Below are 21,810 nucleotides of genomic sequence, written 5' to 3'. Positions count from 1 at the left end.
GATATTGTTCAAGTAATATATTGTAAGTAATGTAGTAGTGGTGATATTATTCAAGTAATATATTGTAAGTAATGTAGTAGTAGTGATATTGTTCGAGTAATATATTGTAAGTAATGTAGTAGTAGCAATATTGTTCAAGTAATGTATTGTAAGTAATGTAGTAGTAGTGATATTGTTCAAGTAATATATTGTAAGTAATGTAGTAGTAGTGATATTGTTCGAGTAATATATTGTAAGTAATGTAGTAATAGTGATATTGTTCAAGTAATATATTGTAAGTAATGTAGTAGTAGTGATATTGTTCGAGTAATATATTGTAAGTAATGTAGTAATAGTGATATTGTTCAAGTAATATATTGTAAGTAATGTAGTAGTAGTGATATTGTTCGAGTAATATATTGTAAGTAATGTAGTAATAGTGATATTGTTCAAGTAATATATTGTAAGTAATGTAGTAGTAGTGATATTGTTCGAGTAATATATTGTAAGTAATGTAGTAATAGTGATATTGTTCAAGTAATATATTGTAAGTAATGTAGTAGTAGTGATATTGTTCGAGTAATATATATATAAATAAACATTGATTGATTGATGATTGATTGTAAGTAATGTAGTAGTAGGTATATTGTTCGAGTAATATATTGTAAGTAATGTAGTAGTAGTGATATTGTTCAAGTAATGTATTGTAAGTAATGTAGTAGTAGTGATATTGTTCAAGTAATATATTGTAAGTAATGTAGTAGTAGTGTTATTATTCAAGTAATATATTGTAAGTAATGTAGTAGTAGTGATATTGTTCAAGTAATATATTGTAAGTAATGTAGTAGAAGTGATATTGTTCGAGTAATATATTCTAAGTAATGTAGTAGTAGCGATATTGTTCGAGTAATATATTGTAAGTAATGTAGTAGTAGTGATATTGTTCGAGTAATATATTGTAAGTAATGTAGTAGTAGTGATATTGTTCAAGTAATATATTGTAAGTAATGTAGTAGAAGTGATATTGTTCGAGTAATATATTCTAAGTAATGTAGTAGTAGCGATATTGTTCGAGTAATATATTGTAAGTAATGTAGTAGTAGTGATATTGTTCGAGTAATATATTGTAAGTAATGTAGTAGTAGTGATATTGTTCAAGTAATATATTGTAAGTAATGTAGTAGAAGTGATATTTTTCGAGTAATGTATTGTAAGTAATGTAGTAATAGTGATATTGTTCAAGTAATATATTGTAAGTAATGTAGTAGTAGTGATATTCTTCGAGTAATATATTGTAAGTAATGTAGTAGTAGTATTATTGTTCAAGTAATATATTGTAAGTAATGTAGTAGTAGTGATATTGTTTGAGTAATATATTGTAAGTAATGTAGTAGTAGGTATATTGTTCGAGTAATATATTGTAAGTAATGTAGTAATAGTGATATTGTTCAAGTAATATATTGTAAGTAATGTAGTAGTAGTGATATTATTCACGTAATATATTGTAAGTAATGTAGTAGTAGTGATATTGTTCAAGTAATATATTGTAAGTAATGTAGTAGTAGTGATATTGTTTGAGTAATATATTGTAAGTAATGTAGTAGTAGTGATATTGTTCGAGTAATATATTGTAAGTAATGGAGTAGCAGTAATATCGTTCGAGTAATATATTGTAAGTAATGTAGTAGTAGTGATATTGTTCAAGTAATATATTGTAAGTAATGCAGTAGTAGTGATATTATTCACGTAATATATTGTAAGTAATGTAGTAGTAGGTATATTGTTCGAGTAATATATTGTAAGTAATGTAGTAATAGTGATATTGTTCAAATAATATATTGTAAGTAATGTAGTAGTAGTGATATTATTCACGTAATATATTGTAAGTAATGTAGTAGTAGTGATATTGTTCAAGTAATATATTGTAAGTAATGTAGTAGTAGTGATATTGTTTGAGTAATATATTGTAAGTAATGTAGTAGTAGTGATATTGTTCGAGTAATATATTGTAAGTAATGGAGTAGCAGTGATATCGTTCGAGTAATATATTGTAAGTAATGTAGTAGTAGTGATATTGTTCAAGTAATATATTGTAAGTAATGTAGTAGTAGTGATATTATTCACGTAATATATTGTAAGTAATGTAGTAGTAGTGATATTGTTCGAGTAATATATTGTAAGTAATGTAGTAATAGTGATATTGTTCAAGTAATATATTGTAAGTATTGTAGTAGTAGTGATATTGTTCGAGTAATATATTGTAAGTAATGTAGTAGTAGCGATATTGTTCGAGTAATATATTGTAAGTAATGTAGTAGTAGTGATATTGTTCGAGTAATATATTATAAGTAATGTAGTAGTAGTGATATTGTTCAAGTAATATATTGTAAGTAATGTAGTAGAAGTGATATTTTTCGAGTAATGTATTGTAAGTAATGTAGTAGTAGTGATATTCTTCGAGTAATATATTGTAAGTAATGTAGTAGTAGTGATATTGTTCAAGTAATATATTGTAAGTAATGTAGTAGTAGTGATATTGTTCAAGTAATATATTGTAAGTAATGTAGTAGTAGTGATATTCTTCGAGTAATATATTGTAAGTAATGTAGTAGTAGTGATATTGTTCAAGTAATATATTGTAAGTAATGTAGTAGTAGTGATATTGTTTGAGTAATATATTGTAAGTAATGTAGTAGTAGTGATATTGTTCGAGTAATATATTGTAAGTAATGTAGTAATAGTGATATTGTTCAAGTAATATATTGTAAGTAATGTAGTAGTAGTGATATTATTCACGTAATATATTGTAAGTAATGTAGTAGTAGTGATATTGTTCAAGTAATATATTGTAAGTAATGTAGTAGTAGTGATATTGTTTGAGTAATATATTGTAAGTAATGTAGTAGTAGTGATATTGTTCGAGTAATATATTGTAAGTAATGGAGTAGCAGTGATATCGTTCGAGTAATATATTGTAAGTAATGTAGTAGTAGTGATATTGTTCAAGTAATATATTGTAAGTAATGTAGTAGTAGTGATATTATTCACGTAATATATTGTAAGTAATGTAGTAGTAGTGATATTGTTCGAGTAATATATTGTAAGTAATGTAGTAATAGTGATATTGTTCAAGTAATATATTGTAAGTATTGTAGTAGTAGTGATATTGTTCGAGTAATATATTGTAAGTAATGTAGTAGTAGTGATATTGTTCAAGTAATATATTGTAAGTAATGTAGTAGTAGGTATATTGTTCGAGTAATATATTGTAAGTAATGTAGTAATAGTGATATAGTTCAAGTAATATATTGTAAGTAATGTAGTAGTAGTGATATTATTCACGTAATATATTGTAAGTAATGTAGTAGTAGTGATATTGTTCGAGTAATATATTGTAAGTAATGTAGTAATAGTGATATTGTTCAAGTAATATATTGTAAGTATTGTAGTAGTAGTGATATTGTTCGAGTAATATATTGTAAGTAATGTAGTAGTAGTGATATTGTTCGAGTAATATTTTGTAAGTAATGTAGTAGCAGTGATATCGTTCGAGTAATATATTGTAAGTAATGTAGTAGTAGTGATATTGTTCGAGTAATATATTGTAAGTAATGTAGTAATAGTGATATTGTTCGAGTAATATATTGTAAGTAATGTAGTAGTATTGATATTGACCGAGTAACGTCTTGTAAAAGTGTTTAGTGTACTGAAAGAAGTACACTAAACACTTACATAACACAGTTAGCCAGGAGCCACAAATACAACAAAAACAACACAACACTTCCTCATTATGCACCAACGATGATTACAATGAGCAAGGTTGCATTGATGACACTCGGAATTATGAGCATCAAACAAATAGTTATCAATTTAATGTATATGATTGAACTATTCAAATGACTAATCTGTTCAACTTCAGTGTCACAACAGAAAAAGCCATTGTATTATTTTTGTATTTTTTCACATAAATGTTTACCTTTTCCATTTTTTAAGCACCAATTTTATACTACTATTGTTCAAAATGTGAACAATCTTATGATAGTATACATTTCGGTACATAAGTATTCAGAAAAAAACATAATTAGGCTAAAAAGTCAAAAACCTGAAGACTATTTCAATACTTCACTTTACTCTTTTACCCGCAAAGTTGCATTGATGTAACCTCTGTTCTTCTTGTCTTTGTCTTCTCATGTGCTTTTTTGCCTGACCTAACCTTTCTCCGCTGCCCGCTGGCGTCTGTCAGCTTTCATATGATCAGGTATTGCTGTGCCCCTCCTTGTTTGGCGTCCTTTTCCTGCCTAAACGCCCTCGGGCTGATCTTGCGAGCATGTTTCTATCCTGCTTCGTGAATAGAAATTCCCTTAGAAGGGCATGATTGTGTGTGTATCAGCACTTTTCCGAGGAAGCTCTTCAATGTCACAGCTCAGGACTTGTGCAGCTCAGAGTGAAGTCTGCAGCTTGTCGTGTTTTGCTGTTAGGTGGAGGATGAGCGCCATGCACAACTGCAACCCTGAGCAGATCATGCTGAGCGCTGTGCCAAATCGCTCCGGTCGGGACGTCAACATCATGAAGGAGAAGCTCATCGTCTCAGGTGCAACGTGCCCCACATGACTGACACTGACAAACAGAGCCATACTTTAATTGGTGTTCAGTTATTTATTAAAAAAAACATTAAAAGTATGAGATAAAAGGCCCACCATCCGTCATCATTGCAGAATACTCGAGAAATATAATCTAAATTGGTAAAACTTGAGAAAATATATGGATTCAGTTATTTTATACAAAATTATTGACGATCTAGCACCATTTTCTCTCAAGGACTGTTTAGTGGCATTCAGAAAAAGTGTGTTTGGGCAACATGAAATACAACAACTGCTTATAAGTAACTTGTCACAAGCTTAAACTTGCTTGAAACGTGACCCCAGGATGTAGATAGAGTTGTGGAAGTGAGTGTCAGCAACACCTTTGGAACGCAAACCTTTATTGGACGTTTTAATATTGTTAATGTGTGTACTAAGGGCCGGCTTACTATGATCCAAATAACAATGTGCTAAACAGCCTGTGCAAACTATAAAAGTGTGTGTATTATTAGTGGGCATGTTCCTGTGATCTACTAAAACTGTGTGTACGATTCAATATCTGGTGCAGACCATCCTATTTAACTGAGGTTTTAGAACTACACGGCTGTCACCATGTACTGCCCATGTACGCTATCGTGCTCCTATCTGTTTTGCTATGTTTTCAGACATCCAGCAGACAAATGTAAAGTGTGCCACTTTGTTGGGGCATTTAAGAGGTATCCTGCAGTGCATTAACAATGGAAATCATCTCTTTTAAAGGGGAACATTATCACAATTTCAAAAGGGTTAAAAACAATAAAAATCAGTTCCCAGTGGCTTGTTGTATTTTTTGAAGTTTTTTCAAAATTTTACCGGTCCCGGAATATCCCTAAATAAAGCTTTAAAGTGCCTTATTTTCGCTATCTTCGAAACCACTATCCATTTTCCTGTGACGTCATACAGTGCTGCCAATGTAAACAAACAATGGGAATACCACAGCAAGATATAGTGGCATTAGCTCGGATTCAAACTCGGATTTCAGCGACTTAAGCGATTCAACAGATTGCGCATGTATTGAAACAGATGGTTGGAGTATGAAAGTATTGAAGAAGAAACTGAAGCTATTGAGCGAATAGCTATTGACGCTATTCATAGCCATAGCATGGCCGAATAGCTGCGTTAGCATCGCCGGTAAAATGTGCGGACCAAACGATCAAGACTTTCGCATTTTGTGATAATGGAGCAACTTAAATCGGTCGATTGGTAAGTGTTTTTTTTGCATTAAATGTGGGTGGAAGGAAACGTAATATAGTTGCAAATGCATCTGCAGGTTATCCATACATCTCTGTGCCATGTCTGTCATCGCCGGTAAATAGCATGTTAGCATCGATTAGCGTAGCATGTTAGCATAGATTAGCTGGCAGTCACGCTGCAACCAAATATGTCTGATTAGCACATAAGTCAACAGGAAAACTCACCTTGGTGATTTTGTTGACTTTATCGTTGCAAATGCATCTGCAGGTTATCCATACATCTCTGTGCCATGTCTGTCATCGCCGGTCAAATGTGAAGACACTACAGCATATTCAATGGGGGTCTGGCGGCAGACACTTTCGCATCTTTGGTTCAACTTGAATCCCTCCCTGTTAGTGTTGTTACACCCTCCGACAACACACCGACGAGGCATGATGTCTCCAAGGTTCCAAAAAATAGTCGAAAAAACGGAAAATAACAGAGCTGAGACCCGTGTGTGTAATGTGTAGAAAATGAAAATGGCGGCTGTATTACCTCGGTGACATCAAGTTCTGACGTCATCGCCACCAGAGCAATAAACAGAAAGGCATTTAATTCGCCAAAATTCACCCATTTAGAGTTCGGAAATAGGTTAAAAAAATATATGGTCTTTTTTCTGCACCATCAAGGTATATATTGACGCTTATATAGGTCTGGTGATAATGTTCCCCTTTAAGACACTGCTAACTGCGTGGATGAGCTGATAAGTTCCATATGCAAGAAACTGATTATTGCAAGAAGTTTTTTACATATAGGAGATGCGTTCATAATATAACTTCTTTAAAAATGAAGGTCATAAAAAAAGAAAAACGCCAGCAGACACGACAAACCATTAATTTAATTTGTTTTAATCAGCCCCTTAAGTGGTCCAGCAGCTATACAACTATAAAAAGACATTGCTGGATAGCCAATGTGTCTTGATATTTTTATTTTTGACCATATATGGTATATGGTAAATGGGTTGTACTTGTATAACGCTTTTCTATCCCTTTTTAAGGAGCCCAAAGCGCTTTGACAGTATTTCCACATTCGCCCATTCACACACACATTCACACACTGACGGCGGGAGCTGCCATGTAAGGCGCTCACCAGGACCCATCAAGAGCAAGGGTGAAGTGTCTTGCCCAAGGACACAACGAATGTGACTAGGATAGTAGAAGGTGGGGATTGAACCAGTAACCCTTAGATTGCTGGTACGGCCACTCTACCAACTTCGCCACGCCGTCCCCATATATGTTAATATACATATATATGTTGACAAGTATACGTTGGATGGAGCTGCAGCGCAATCGCATCCTTTCTCACAGCTATTTCTGCACATCCGTTGTCTCTGCTAAATGAAAAAGCAAACCTCTATCTCACTACAATTTTGTTCTTGATTAATCACACTGGGTGTGTTAAATAGCTGCTTTAGCATTCACTCTCTCCAGTATTGTGTGCGTCCTGATCAGCATATATTCCTCATGTTCAAGAAGACAAAATGGATCGCGCTCCTTATTTTGCTCAATCCTTTAGATTAATTTAGATTAATTTAGATCAGGCCCAGTGTCTTTGTCCTAATTTTAACATCAACTTGCCGAGGGACTTTGATATATAAATTAGCCATTGGCTATAATCTCATATACTTCACATGTCTCACATGTCAAATGTTTTTTAATATTTATTGGTCCCTTTTAAATAAATTACATCTACAAATGAGCCTCACCTAGTTAGCCTTCTTGTGACGTTTTTCATAGGGCTGTGGGTATGGATTTAAATAATAATAGTGTTGGAGCCATCTACAGAGAAACTACAAAGGTCACATTTTTGTTGGTTTTGAGCGGTGACGCAATCAATGCAGGCCCTACCTAGCCTTGATAATCAATCTGCATGCATGCATCGGCTTTGAGTTTGTTTGTCTACTTTGACATAGCATACACTCGCAACACACCTATTTCATTAGTTGCTTATTCAAACATTCACCCACTACAACCTGGCGATCTTCAAGCAAAACGACCACAAGTTTAAAGGCCTACTGAAATGAGATTTTCTTATTTAAACTGGGATAGCAGGTCCATTCTATGTGTCATACTTGATCATTTCGCGATATTGCCATATTTTTGCTGAAAGGATTTAGTAGAGAACATCGACGATAAAGTTTGCAACTTTTGGTGCTGATAAAAAAAGCCTTGCCTTTACCGGAAGTCGCAGACGATGACGTCACATGGGTGAGGGCTCCTCACATTGTTTTTAATGGGAGCCTCCAGCAGCAAGAGCTATTCGGACCGAGTGAAAATACAATTTCCCCATTATTTTGAGCGAGGATGAAAGATTCGTGGATGATGATATTGATAGCGAAGAACTACAAAAAAAAAAAAAGAAGAAAAAAAATTGTTAAAAAAAAAGGCAGATGCATTGGGACAGATTCAGATGTTTTTAGACACATTTACTAGGATATTTCGGGGAAATCCCTTATCTTTTTATTGTGTTGCTAGTGTTTTAGGGAGATTAAATAGTACCTGATAGTCAGAGGGGTTTGTCCGCGGGTGTCTTGACGCCAGTCTCTGAGGGAAGTTGACGGGCAGTTGCATGGATAGCGCAAGCTCAGCTGATATCCGGTAAGAGGCGACTTATTACCACAATTTTCTCACCAAAACCTGCCGGTTGACAAGTGGTCGGGAACCATGTTCGCTTGACCGCTCTGATCCATAGTAAAGCTTCACCCTTGGGAATTTTAAACAAGGAATCACTGTGTGTTTGTGTGACTAAAGGCTAAAGCTTCCCAACTCCATCTTCTTACTTTGACTTCTTCATTATTAATTGAACAAATTGCAAAAGATTCAGCAACACAGATGTCCAGAATACTGTTTAATTGCGCGATGAAAAGAGACGACTGTTAGCCGCAAATGGTGCTACGGTAATATTTCCTGACAGTCCGTGACATCAAGCGCACGCGTCATCATTCCGCGACTTTTTCAACAAGAAATGCCGCGGGAAATTTAAAATTGCAATTTAGTAAACTAAAAAGGCCGTATTGGCATGTGTTGCAATGTTAATATTTCATCATTGATATATAAAATATCAGACAGCGTGGTCGGTAGTAGTGGCTTTCAGTAGGTCTTTAATGTGCTTTATATTCTGCATGTGACGTGCGCATATTTGCGCTTTTGAGTTGCCAACAAAATGTCAATTTAATATAAAGACGCCAGTAATGTGGTTGAATATGAGGAATGTGATGCAAATGTGATGGGACAATATTTTCCTGCAAAACCGAAAGATGGAAGCAAGCCAGAAGAAGAAAAACAAAAGAGACAACCCAAATTAACTGAAAATGGTCTCGCAGCTAAAGTGGAGCAGTTAACAAAGTCGAGAAGTGCTAAATTAAAGCAACTGACCACCAAAATAAATCCAATTAAATCACTTGTGGTGGAATTTGATAACCTGGAGGTTTATTCTTTCTTTCTTTCTTTTAGTTTATTTCGAACATGAACACACTTACAGCATATTACATCACACAATTTAATATAATTTCTCGATACATCATGTCCGAAAAGTAGTAGGAAAAATCTAAAAGTATTTAAACGTACCCCTTTCCCATTTCAAAAACGTACATTCATAGTGTAATGGTTAGGGTTAGGGTTAGCTTAACTGAGATTTTAGTGAAATACAATACTCAATTTTTGGACTGCTTCCAAAGGACAAAAAGAAGATGATCACACACGCTAGTATTTACCAATAGAATAGAATAGAAAGTACTTTATTGATCCCTGGGGGAAATTCAGCAATCTTGCTTTTTTCAATGAATTCAAAAGGTAGGGACGGCGTGGCGCAGAGGGAGAGTGGCCGTGCGCAAAACCGAGGGTCCCTGGTTCTATCCCCACCTAGTACCAACCTCGTCACGTCTGTTGTGTCCTGAGCAAGACACTTCACCCTTGCTCCTGATGGGTGCTGGTTGGCGCCTTGCATGGCAGCTCCCTCCATCAGTGTGTGAATGTGTGTGTGAATGGGTAAATGTGGAGGCAGTGTCCAAGAGCTTTGAGTACCTTGAAGCTAGAAAAGCGCTATACAAGTACAACCCATTTATCATTTATCATTACTGTAAAAAAATGGAAGCAAGATGCAAAATGACTTGCACAACAGCACCAAAGCACAGAGGTTGCAGAAGAGCATTCTTCTGTTGCCTCATACAATAAGCAAGGTTGGTCAAAGCAGTGCAGCCAGCAGCCATAGATCTTCTACAGCTGAAGCTGAAAAAGCAGCTCTCATGATACGAGCTGAAAGCCTCCAAAGGAAACTTGCACTTGAAAGAGAAGAGGCTGAGCGCACTCAAGGGAGGGAACAAATAAAGGCTCAAAAGTAAATGATTCCCATTGAAACCCAACTTGCTGCTTCAGATGCTAAAATCGAAATTAGTGATGACGTAGATTGAAGGAGCAGTGCTTTCAGGACAAAAGGAGTCTGCCAAAAAATTACATTTTACAACAGCTCAGTATGGCGGGGCAGAAGAGGATGATGTTGATCATGGAGAAAAGGAGGAGGATGAATATGATGATGAAGATGAATTTGTATATTACAAGAAATACAGTCATGCTGCTGCACCATTACCTGGAGAGAACTCAAATGCCCCCAGTGGTAAAAGGCTGCATGTACAAGCAAAGGGTCCATTACCAGCGTCTTGCAGTGGCAATCAAACTCGTAACAAGCATAGTGCAGATGCCAATCTGTTGAAAATAATGCAAAAATGAAAGGGACAAGCGGTAGGAAATGGATGGATGGATGGAAAATGAAATAACCAAAATGCTGATTGAAGATCATAGACCAACCTACTCAGTGGCCTAGTGGTTAGAGTGTCCGCTCTGAAATCAGTAGGTTGTGGGTTCAAAGCCCGGCCGAGTCATACCAAAGACTATAGAAATGGGACCCATTGCCTCCCTGCTTGGCACTCAGCATCAAGGGTTGAAATTGGGGGTTAAATCACCATAAATGATTCCCGGGCGTGGCACCGCTGCTGCCCACTGCTCCCCTCACTTCCCCGGTGTTGATCAAGGGGATGGGTCAAATGCGGAGGACAAATTTCACCACACCTAGTGTGTGTGTGACAATCATTGGTACTTTAACTTTAACTTCAACTTTGCCCTAAAAGGAAATTCCTGTTTTTACAAAATATTTGTGCAACAATTGTTTTGGCCTTTTGTATTAACCATATGTAGACAGCTTCTCACAAGTAACGTTGGGTGCCCTTCAGTAAACTGATCTAGAAAGAACAATCCGTCCAGCTCATTATTTGTTTTTCCTTCAATGCAATGCTTGAAGTTGCGCATGAAAGTTAAGTATTGCAGTGAGTCTCTTTGGAAATTACATCTTCATTGCTTCAGCTTATCAGGGGAAAGCATTGAATTGGAGAGTACTCAAGTCGGTAGATCGACAGCACTGCAAGAGTATGCAACTTTCCTGCGTAGTTGTAGTAATGACATCGACATTGAAGCTTTTAACGATATGAACAATACATCCCACATGAGAACTTTTGTCTCACAGCTTCCTTTCAAATTGAAAGAAAAATGGAGAAGTAAAGTTTATGAGCATTATGAGCAAACCCAAGCAAGAGCCAAGTTCATGCAATTGGTCAGCTTCATTGAAAGACAAGCAAATATGACATGCAACCCATAGTTTGGAAACATTCAAGACATCAAACAAAAGGCTGACATAAAAAAATTCCCCAAAGTAATATCAGGCTCTGCATACAAAAGTAGCTTCACCACTGTGGCAACGGAAGAACCACTTCAAGATCAAAAATACCTGTCACAACACAGCTCAGAATATGTTTATTTTGGGAACACGCAACTGAAACTTGTAAAGAAGTAAATGGCAAAAAAAGTGAATACATAGTTGAATTATTCAAAGCTAATAGAATTTGTTTCGGCTGCATTAACAAAGGTCATCTAAGCAAGGATTGCAGAAAGAAATTGTGTTGTAAGATCTGCTCATTAAATCACTCCACCATGCTGCACATTGATAGAAATAAACCAGCGGAAATAAAGAGGCAGAATACAGACGGAGCGACAGCAGTAAACAGCTTTCTGTTATCACTTGAGAAACATGTCCATACTGGGGCCGGTGACAACCAAGCATCGGCCATTGTACCTGTACAAGTCAAACTGTCAAGCTGCAATAAAAGCATCCTAACATATGCCTTTTTAAATTTAGGCGGTATGGCCACTTTTTGCACAACAGCTCTCCAAAGACAACTGAATGCCAAATAAAGGAAAAGTAGAATCTTACTTAACCCTTGGACAAGAAAAGATTCTGACCGTGGACAGAATTTCTGGTTTGGAAGTATCACATCTGCAATCTGGTATTGCACTGCCAGTAGTCTACACCCAAGATGGGATACCTGTTACAAAGTAGCAGATTCCCACATCATAAGCCTTGAAAGAATGGGATTACCTAAAGCAAGTTGAATTTACCCATATTGACGCTGAAATTGGGCTTCTGATAGGATCCAATACGCCTAAGACCATGGAACCATGGAAAATAATTAACAGTAAAAAAAGAAAATTAAAAAAAAAATGGTCCTTATGCTGTTAAGACCAGGGTAGGATGGGTGGTTAATTCGACTTTTCAATGACTGTGGTGGCACTGAAGGTCAGCTCCAACAGGTGCACATTCATCACATAGCAGTTGTTAACTTGGATGATCTTGTAAGGCAGAACTTCAACCATGACATCCCTGAGAAGGTGTATGAGGAGAAGGCTGAAATGTCCATGGAAGATAAACAATTCATTCTCATCATGCCTACATCGGCAAAATTGAAAGATAGGCCCTACCAACTGAAACTCCCATTTAAAGAGGATAAGATATCCATTCCAAATAATTGAGTAGTAATAGAGCAGTGAGCTTTAGGCCTTACAAGTAAACTACTCGAAAATACCAGCGTTCACCAGGAGTACCGTGACTTCTTGGCAGATGTCTTAAAAAAGGGGACACGCTGAAATTTTGCCAAACAACCAACTGACACAAAAGGATGGCAAAGTATGGTACTTGCCCCATCATAGTGTTTGGCATCCAAAAAAGCTAACATTATGGGTTGTGGTTGATTGTTCTTCGACTTTTTACGCCACGTCTTTGAAAGACCAAACCTCACTGAGTCCTCATTTGCATTCATTAAGAACAAATTGCAGTCATGGCAGACATCGAGGGAATGTACTACCAAAGGTATGTTCAGAAGACTCAAACTACCCTCGATTCTTGCGGTTGCCCAATGGCGACTTTGAGCAAAAATTGAGTATATAATGGCAGTCAATCTGTTTGGTGCAACGTATTCGACTAGTTGTGCCAGCTGCGCCCTAAAAGTACTGCAGAGAACAACTTTGAGCAACATTCCAAAGAAGGTGTGGAAACAGTCCTAAGCAATTTTTATGTGGATGGCTGCTTGAAGTCTGTACCACCTGAAGTTGAAGCGATAAAACTGAGTCAAGAGTTAACATCTCTCTGTGCACCAGGAGGCCTCAGACTGACAAAGTGGATAAGTAACCGCAGAGCAGTGTTGGCAGCTATACCCGAGCAAGAACGAGCCAAAGAGATAAAAGACCTTGATTTGGACAAGGAATGCCCACCTGTGGGTAGACCCCTTGGAGTTGAATAGAGCATAGAAAATGACTCTTTCAGGTTTCATACAACCTTAAAATCCCAGAAATTCACCAGAAGAGCAATCCTTTCCATCGTAGCCTCTGTATATGATCCCTTTAGATTCCTTGCTCTTTTTGCTCTTACAGCAAAGTACATTTTACAAAGGCTGTGTAAACTGACCTGTGGGTGGGATGTTGAAATTCAAAGTAAGCACTAACTGAAATGGCAGCAATGGAGAGCAAATGGAGAGCTACAAGGTCAACCAATGCATTAAACCAAAAAACTTTGGAGCAATTGCATCCGCTCAGCTTCACAACTACTGCAATGCAGGCAAGGAATGTTATGGGGTTGTAACCTACTTGCGAGTCACCAATATCAAAGATGCAATTCACACAGCATTTCTCTTTGGGAAAGCCAGGGTAGGACCCTTGAAAAAGGTGACTATTCCTAGACTGGAATTGACTGATGTGCTGTTAGCAGTCAAAATTGAGAGGGTGTTAAAGACTTAATTACAAATCCCATTTGTCAAGTCAGTGTTCTGCACGACAGTACCTCCATTTTAAAATACATCCTAAAAGAAACAAAGAGGTTCCCTACATTTGTTGCTAATTGTGTTGGAGTGATCAGAGAGTCAACCGACATTGATGAGTGGAGGCATATTGGCACCAGAAGTAACCCAGCGGATCATGCCTCTCGTGGCATGACTGCCAAAGCATTCCTGAAGCCCAATGTTTGGATAACCGGCCCTCAGTTCCTCCTTGGCACAGAGAAAAACTGGCCTCATAGTCCCGTTGATCTTGGTTCAATCTCTCATGACGACCCTGAAATCAAGAAAGAGAAAGTCACCGTCAACGTAATCCAAAAATCAGAACCAACTGCAACTGATAAACTCATACACTACTTCTCAACATGGCCAAGCTCCAGCAAGCAGTAGCATGGTTTCTGTGCTTAAAAAGCCTCCTGCAACATCTGAGAAACAATACAAAGAGGGTTGCTGCCAACATGGTAGACAATGAAAAGGGTCAAGAAAAAAACATGGAACTGATTGAAAGTTAAAGGGTGGCACAAAATCTTACCTTGGAAGACATAGGTCAGCAGATAATGCAACTGTGCAGTTCTGTCTAGTGCACAGCTTTCCTGAGGAATTTGGAAGTTTCCAGAGCGAAAACAAGAATGTAAAAAGACAAAGCCCAATCTTTAAACTTAATCCCAAACTGGATAATGGAATATTGAGAGTCAGGGGTAGATTGAGTAAATTGGCCATGCCTGAAGAGAAAGGACCTTGTCATCCTACCAAAATAATACCATGTGTCGAGACTGATTCTTGAAAATATCCCCAGACAAATAGGACATTGTGAAAGGAATTGCATGATGTATGTTTTAAGACAGAAGTATTGGATCCCCTGTGCCAACGCATACTCCGAAAAAAATAATAATTGACTGGGTAATTTGCCCGAATTTGCCCAGTGACAAGATCACACCTTATCTGCCACCTTTCACTGAAGTCGGAATGGACTATTTTGGCCCCATCAAGGTCAGAAGAGGAAGGGGCACAATAAAAAAGATATGGGGTCATTTTAACATGTTTAGCCAGTCGTACAATACACCTGGTGGTGGTTCATGCCCTTGACACGGATTCGTGCATTAATGCCCTCTGATGCTTCATTTGTAGAGGAGGACAATTTGACAAATTAAGATCCGACAATGGGACCAACTTCATTGGCTGTTGAGCGAGCGTTAAAGGAAGCACTTAAAGCATGGAATCAGGACAAGATCAACAACGCCATACTACAGCAAGGTGTGAAGTGGATCTTTAATCCCCCTGCATCATGGAGGTGTGTGAGAGAGATTGATTCGGTCGCTGAAAAAGATTTTGCTGTCTGTCTTAAAACAGCAAACGTAGGATGATGAAAGCCTCATTACTGTCATGTATGAGGTTGAAGCTATTCTAAATAACCGTTCTTTGACCACCATATCAAATGATCCGAACGACTTGGAACCACTGACCCCGAATCACCTACTGCTATCTGAGGTACAGTCCCTGCTCCCGCCAGGAGTCTTTAACCAAGAGGTCTTGTATGTCAGAAGACTTTGGTGCCGAGTACAGTACATACTGGACCTTTTTTGGTCCAGGTGGCTTAAAGAATGTCTACCGCTCCAGCAGGAACGCCAGATATGGAACAGAGTTAAGACAAAATTTCACACATGGCGACATTGTGATGATAATGGATGGAAATGTCTCAAATGGGTCATGGATTATTGCTAAAATTGTTGATACCAACCCTGACCGAAGAGGGATTGTAAAGAGTGTAAAACTTCAAACTTGGACCAACATAATCGAAAGACCGATCTCCAAGATCGTTCTTCTGGTTTTGGCTACCGTGTGAATACACACGCTTACATACACCCACATTTTGATTTGGTTCTGTTTGTTAGTTGGCTCTGATTTTTGTTTTGATATCGTTAGTGCGCACCTCACATAACAATGGGGACTGGTGTTGTTGGAGCCATCTGAAGAGAAACTACAAACGTTGCATTTTTGTTGGTTTCAATGCAGGCCCTAGCCTTGATAATCAATCTGACAAAGGAGCACTGGCTGCACACAAGAAACGCCAGCAGAAATTGTTTTCAACCACTCGGTTCCGCTCAGTATTGATATTAGTTTTGAAATAAAAAGAGTACAGAGCGTTTAAGTGATGCTGTTTTTGTTTTGTTTTGTTGTATTGATTTGGGTTCGAGCGAACAGTTTGATGCATGCAACGGCCTTGAGTTTGTTTGTTTACTTTGACATAGCATACACTCGCAACACAGCTATTTCATTAGTTGCTCATTCACACACACACACACAACAACCTGGCGATCTTCAAGTAACACGACAACAAGTACGTGATACTGCAGCGCGTTGAGAATTCCGCCCCTTTAGGCTTATATTTGTTTAAAAGCCGAGACAAATAGTATCGATACCAAAGTGGGTATAGGTATCAGATTGATACTAGCGTGACGTGATCAATATTTTTGTAGCATTTCTTTTTCTTCTTTCTGTATTTAAGTCAAGTCATTTTAGGCCACTGGATTTCTAGCAGCAACACAACAGCGAATTACACAATATCACACAAGCGAGACATAGTAACAAAGGTGTCCGCATTATTCACTGTGCCATGAGCTTGACCCAATTAACAATTTTCGGCGAAAAAGTAATTACAACTGCACTAACATTTAAAGACAGCATAAGCCCATCCATTCATCCATCGATCCATCTATCCATTTTCTACTGCTTGTCCCTTTTGGGGTTGCTGGAGCCTATCTCAGCTGCATTCTGGCGGAAGGCGGCGTACACCCTGGACAAGCCGCCACCTCATTGCAGGGTCAACACAGATAGACAGACAAGAGTCACATTCACACACTAGGGCCAATTTAGTGTTGCCAATCAACCTATCCCCAGGTGCATGTCTTTGGAAGTGGGAGGAAGCCGGAGTACCCGGAGGGAACCCACGCAGTCACGGGAAGAACATGCAAACTTTACACACAAAGATCCAGATCCCGGGATTGAACCCAAGACTACTCAGGACCTTCATATTGTGTGGCACATGCACTAACCCCTTTACCACCGTGCTGCAGTATAAGCCCGTCCCAGATCATTGATAAGTTGGTTAGTGTTTTTCATACTCTACCATTGTTCTCTGTTTGAAAAATTTCCCTTGATCAAACTTTTTCTAACATTCCACTCTACAAAATAATAGAAGTACGTGTTATTCCTGCTGATATTGTATCGGATTAATATCAGTTTGGCAAATACTCAAGGCTCCGATGTCGGTATCGGAAGTGAAAAAGTTGTATCGGAACATCCTTAGCTGTCTGTATTTTTTCAAGTGTTCATTCGTTACACGTCATGTGACCATGTGTTCTCATAAGTGGTCACAGCCGTGATTGCGAGCGTCGTTGTAAAACATGTCCTTTTCTTCCAGAATTCAACAATGGGCTGAGCAGTACAGAGGAGCTGTCTCTTTATCCCGATGACCCTTTTGCAACGTACTCTCACGACGGCCTCAATCGCTGAATCCTTTTACTGAACGAGAGGCAAAAACATAGTGTGTAAAGGTCCAGGACTGTTGATGGCCTTCTTTAAACGATCATGCAGCACGTCTACAAAGAGATCGTGCGGCGAGAGTTGTAGCAAGGCAACTGGTGGCTGCTTCACCATGACATCGTGTCTGTCGACATTCTGGCAGGGCCGGCCCGTCAACCACTCAATGGAAGTTTTTTTTTAGGGCCACTACCAGTAGGGTGGGCACGTGTAAATAATTAAAGATTTTATCCATCCATCCATCCATCTTCTTCCGCTTATCCGAGGTCGGGTCGCGGGGGCAGCAGCCTAAGCAGGGAAGCCCAGACTTCCCTCTCCCCAGCCACTTCGTCTAGCTCTTCCCGGGGGATCCCGAGGCGTTCCCAGGCCAGCCGGGAGACATAGTCTTCCCAACGTGTCCTGGGTCTTCCCCGTGGCCTCCTACCGGTTGGACGTGCCCTAAACACCTCCCTCGGGAGGCGTTCGGGTGGCATCCTGACCAGATGCCCGAACCACCTCATCTGGCTCCTCTCGATGTGAAGGAGCAGCGGCTTTACTTTGAGTTCCTCCCGGATGGCAGAGCTTCTCACCCTATCTCTAAGGGAGAGACCCGCCACACGGCGGAGGAAACTCATTTCCGCCGCTTGTACCCGTGATCTTATCCTTTCGGTCATGACCCAAAGCGCATGACCATAGGTGAGGATGGGAACGTAGATCGACCGGTAAATTGAGAGCTTTGCCCTCCGGCTCAGCTCCTTCTTCACCACACCGGATCGGTACAACGTCCGCATTACTGAAGACGCCGCACCGATCCGCCTGTCGATCTCACGATCCACTCTTCCCCCACTCGTGAACAAGACTCCTAGGTACTTGAACTCCTCCACTTGGGGCAGGGTCTCCTCCCCAACCCGGAGATGGCACCCCACCCTTTTCCGGGCGAGAACCATGGACTCGGATTTGGAGGTGCTGATTCTCATTCCGGCCGCTTCACACTCGGCTGCGAACCGATTCCAGTGAGAGCTGAAGATCCCGGCCAGATGAAGCCAACAGGACCACATCGTCTGCAAAAAGCAGAGACCTAATCCCGCGGCCACCAAACCGGAACCCCTCAATGCCTTGACTGCGCCTAGAAATTCTGTCCATAAAAGTTATGAACAGAATCGGTGACAAAGGGCAACCTTGGCGGAGTCCAACCCTCACTGGAAACGTGTCCGACTTACTTCCAGCAATGCGGACCAAGCTCTGACACTGATCGTACAGGGATCGGAGTGCCATAATAAGACAGTCCGATACCCCATACTCTCTGAGCACTCCCCACAGGACTTCCCGAGGGACACGGTCGAATGCCTTCTCCAAGTCCACAAAGCACATGTAGACTGGTTGGGCAAACTCCCATGCACCCTCAAGAACCCTGCCGAGAGTATAGAGCTGGTCCACAGTTCCACGACCAGGACGAAAACCACACTGTTCCTCCTGAATCCGAGGTTCGACTATCCGGCGTAGTCTCCTCTCCAGTACACCTGAATAAACCTTACCGGGAAGGCTGAGGAGTGTGATCCCACGATAGTTGGAACACACCCTCCGGTCCCCCTTCTTAAAGATTTTATTCCTTCAATAAATCTGTCAGTTATAAAAGACCACGTCAGATGAAATATTTTTTGCTATCCAAGTTCAATAATAGAATCTAATTACGAATGTGTAACACTAACTACACCCCCTTGCAAAAATGCGAAACAAATATTTCACTCTTCAAGTGGTGACTTGAAAGTGACCCCAAAAGGAATATGTGGTAGGAAATGTATGGATGAAAGTGAATAATGACTGGTTGTATGATTATTAAAACTCAAATTCTTGGTACCTTATGTAACATTTTTTGCAACTACTTTCTTCTGAATTTGGAAATGTAGTCCTGGAACTTTTCTGGCAGACTTTGTTCCCCTCGTGAGCTGGTAGAAAGCAAATATATGCTCCAAGGCCTAAAAATGTATATGTCGCATACACAACATTGATGCACCAATAAAATTATATATAAGCTACTCTTTTTATGTAATTGGTTTTATGTTCTGTTTCTCTTTTTGTCTGACTTACGTGTTAGTGTATTGATGAGTATTAAATTCTTATAAAAACATGTGATTTTGCATATTTTTCCTTTTCCTGGAGGTAGAGAGATAGATAGTACTCCTTCAGGAGAGTTCCTACAGGAAAATGAAAAGGTATTCTTGATGAAGATATACAAAACCAAAAACCAGTAAAGTTGGCACGTTGTGTAAATCGTGAATAAAAACAAAATACAATGATTTGTAAATCCTTTTCAACCTATATTCAATTGAATAGATTGCAAAGACGAGATATTTAAAGTTTGAACCGGTAATTTTTGTTACTTTTTGCAAACATTAGCTCATTTGAAATTTGATGCCTGCAACATGTTTCAAAAAAGCTTGCACAAGTGGCAAAAAAGACTGAGAAAGTCGAGGAATGCTCATCGAACACTTATATGGAACATCCCACAGGTGAACAGGCTAATTGGAAACAGTTGGGTGCCATAATTGGGTATAAAAGCAGCTTCCATGAAATGCTCAGTCATTGACAAACAAGGATGGAGTGGGGGTCACCACTTTGTGAAAAAATGCGTGAGAAAATTGTCAAACAGTTTAAGAACAACATTTGATTCAATGATCTATTGCAAGGAATTTAGGGATTTCACCATCTACGGTCCATAATATCCGTAAAAGGTTCAGAGAATCTGAAAAAAATCACTGCACGTAAGCAGCAAGGCTGTGACCTTTGATCGCTCAGGCAGTACTGGATCAAAAACCGATATCAGTGTGTAAGCGATATCACCACATGGGCTCAGGAACACTTAAGAAACCACTGTCAGTAACTACAGTTGGTCGCTACATCTGTTAGTGCAAGTTAAAACTCTACTATGCAAAGCGAAAACCACTTAACAACACCCGGAAACATTGCCAGCTTCGCTGGGCCCGAGCTTGTCTACAAACCCCGTTTCTATATGAGTTGGGAAATTGTGTTAGATGTAAATATAAACGGAATACAATGATTTGCAAATCCTCTTCAACCCATATTCAATTGAATGCACTAAAAAGACAAGATATTTGATGTTCAAACTCATAAACTTTACTTTTTTTTTGCAAATAATAATTAACTTAGAATTTCATGGCTGCAACACGTGCCAAAGTAGTTGGGAAAGGACATGTTCACCACTGTGTTAAATCACGTTTTCTTTTAACAAAACTCAATAAACTTTCGGGAACTGAGGAAACTAATTGTTGAAACGTTAAAAGTGGAATTCTTTCCCATTCTTTTTTTATGTAGAGCTTCAGTCGTTCAACAGCCCGGGGTCTCCGCTGTCGTATTTTACGCTTCATAATGCGCCACACATGTTCCATGGGAGACAGGTCTGGACTGCAGGCGGGCCAGGAAAGTACCCGCACTCTTTTTTACAAAGCCACGCTGTTGTAACACTTGTCTTGCTGAAATAAGCAGGGGTGTCCATGATTGCTTGGATGACAACATATGTTGTTCCAAAGCCTGTATGGACCTTTCAGCATGTATGGTGCCTTCACAGATGTGTAAGTTACCCATGCTTTGGGCACTACTAATACACCCCCATACCATCACAGATGCTGGATTTTGAACTTCACGCGTATAACAATCCGAATGTTTATGTTCTTCTTTGTTCTGGAGGACACCACGTTCTTTGTTTCCAAAAATAATCTGAAATGTGGACTCGTCAGACCACAGAACTCCGTTCCACTTTGCATCAGTCCATCTTAGGTGATTTTGGGCCCAGCCAAGCCGGCGGCGTTTCAGGATATTGTGGATAAATGGGTTTGGCTTTGCATAGTAGAGTTTTAACTTGCACTTACAGATGTTAATGAAAGTGGTTTTCTGAAGTGTTCCTGAGCCCATGTGGTGATATCCTTTACACACTGATGTCGGTTTTTGATGCAGTACCGCCTGAGGAATAAAAAGTCTGTAATATCATCGCATACGTTCAGTGATTTCTCCAGATTCTCTAAACTTGTTGATGATTTTACGGACCATAGATGGTAAAATCCCTAAATTCCTTGCAATAGCTCGTTGAGAAATGTTGTTCTAAAACTGTTCGACAATTTGCTTACAAATTGGTGACCCTCACCCCATCCTTGTTTGTGAATTACTTAATTAATTAGCATTTCAAGGAAGCTGCTTTTATACCCTGTTCCCAATTAGCCTGCACACCAGTGGGAAGTTCCATGTAAGTGTTTGATGAGCATTCCTCAACTTTATCAGTATTTATTGCCACCTTTC

At 39.0% G+C, this 21,810-nt stretch overlaps 1 protein-coding gene across 4 annotated transcripts in view; it reads left to right on the top strand.

Moving 5' to 3' along the window:
- Nucleotides 1-19,549, top strand: part of gdpd5a (glycerophosphodiester phosphodiesterase domain containing 5a) — a 101,767-nt gene extending 82,218 nt beyond the window's left edge. For 2 of the 4 annotated variants that reach the window (XM_061898169.1, XM_061898168.1), the window contains exons 15-17: nucleotides 4,223-4,237; nucleotides 4,458-4,570; nucleotides 17,402-19,549. In XM_061898169.1, coding sequence (XP_061754153.1) covers nucleotides 4,223-4,237; nucleotides 4,458-4,570; nucleotides 17,402-17,493 — 220 coding nt within the window. In that variant the 3' untranslated portion in view covers nucleotides 17,494-19,549. The remainder of the gene's footprint in view (nucleotides 1-4,222; nucleotides 4,238-4,457; nucleotides 4,571-17,401) is intronic. The other 2 variants (XM_061898170.1, XM_061898171.1) reach the window with 2 other exon arrangements.
- The last annotated feature ends 2,261 nt before the right edge of the window (nucleotides 19,550-21,810 follow it).

Source organism: Nerophis ophidion, linkage group LG04 (genome assembly GCF_033978795.1).
Source record: "Nerophis ophidion isolate RoL-2023_Sa linkage group LG04, RoL_Noph_v1.0, whole genome shotgun sequence".
Taxonomy (NCBI): domain Eukaryota; kingdom Metazoa; phylum Chordata; class Actinopteri; order Syngnathiformes; family Syngnathidae; genus Nerophis; species Nerophis ophidion.
Note: the sequence above shows the minus strand (reverse complement) of the source record. Positions and strands in the feature narration are given on the sequence as shown.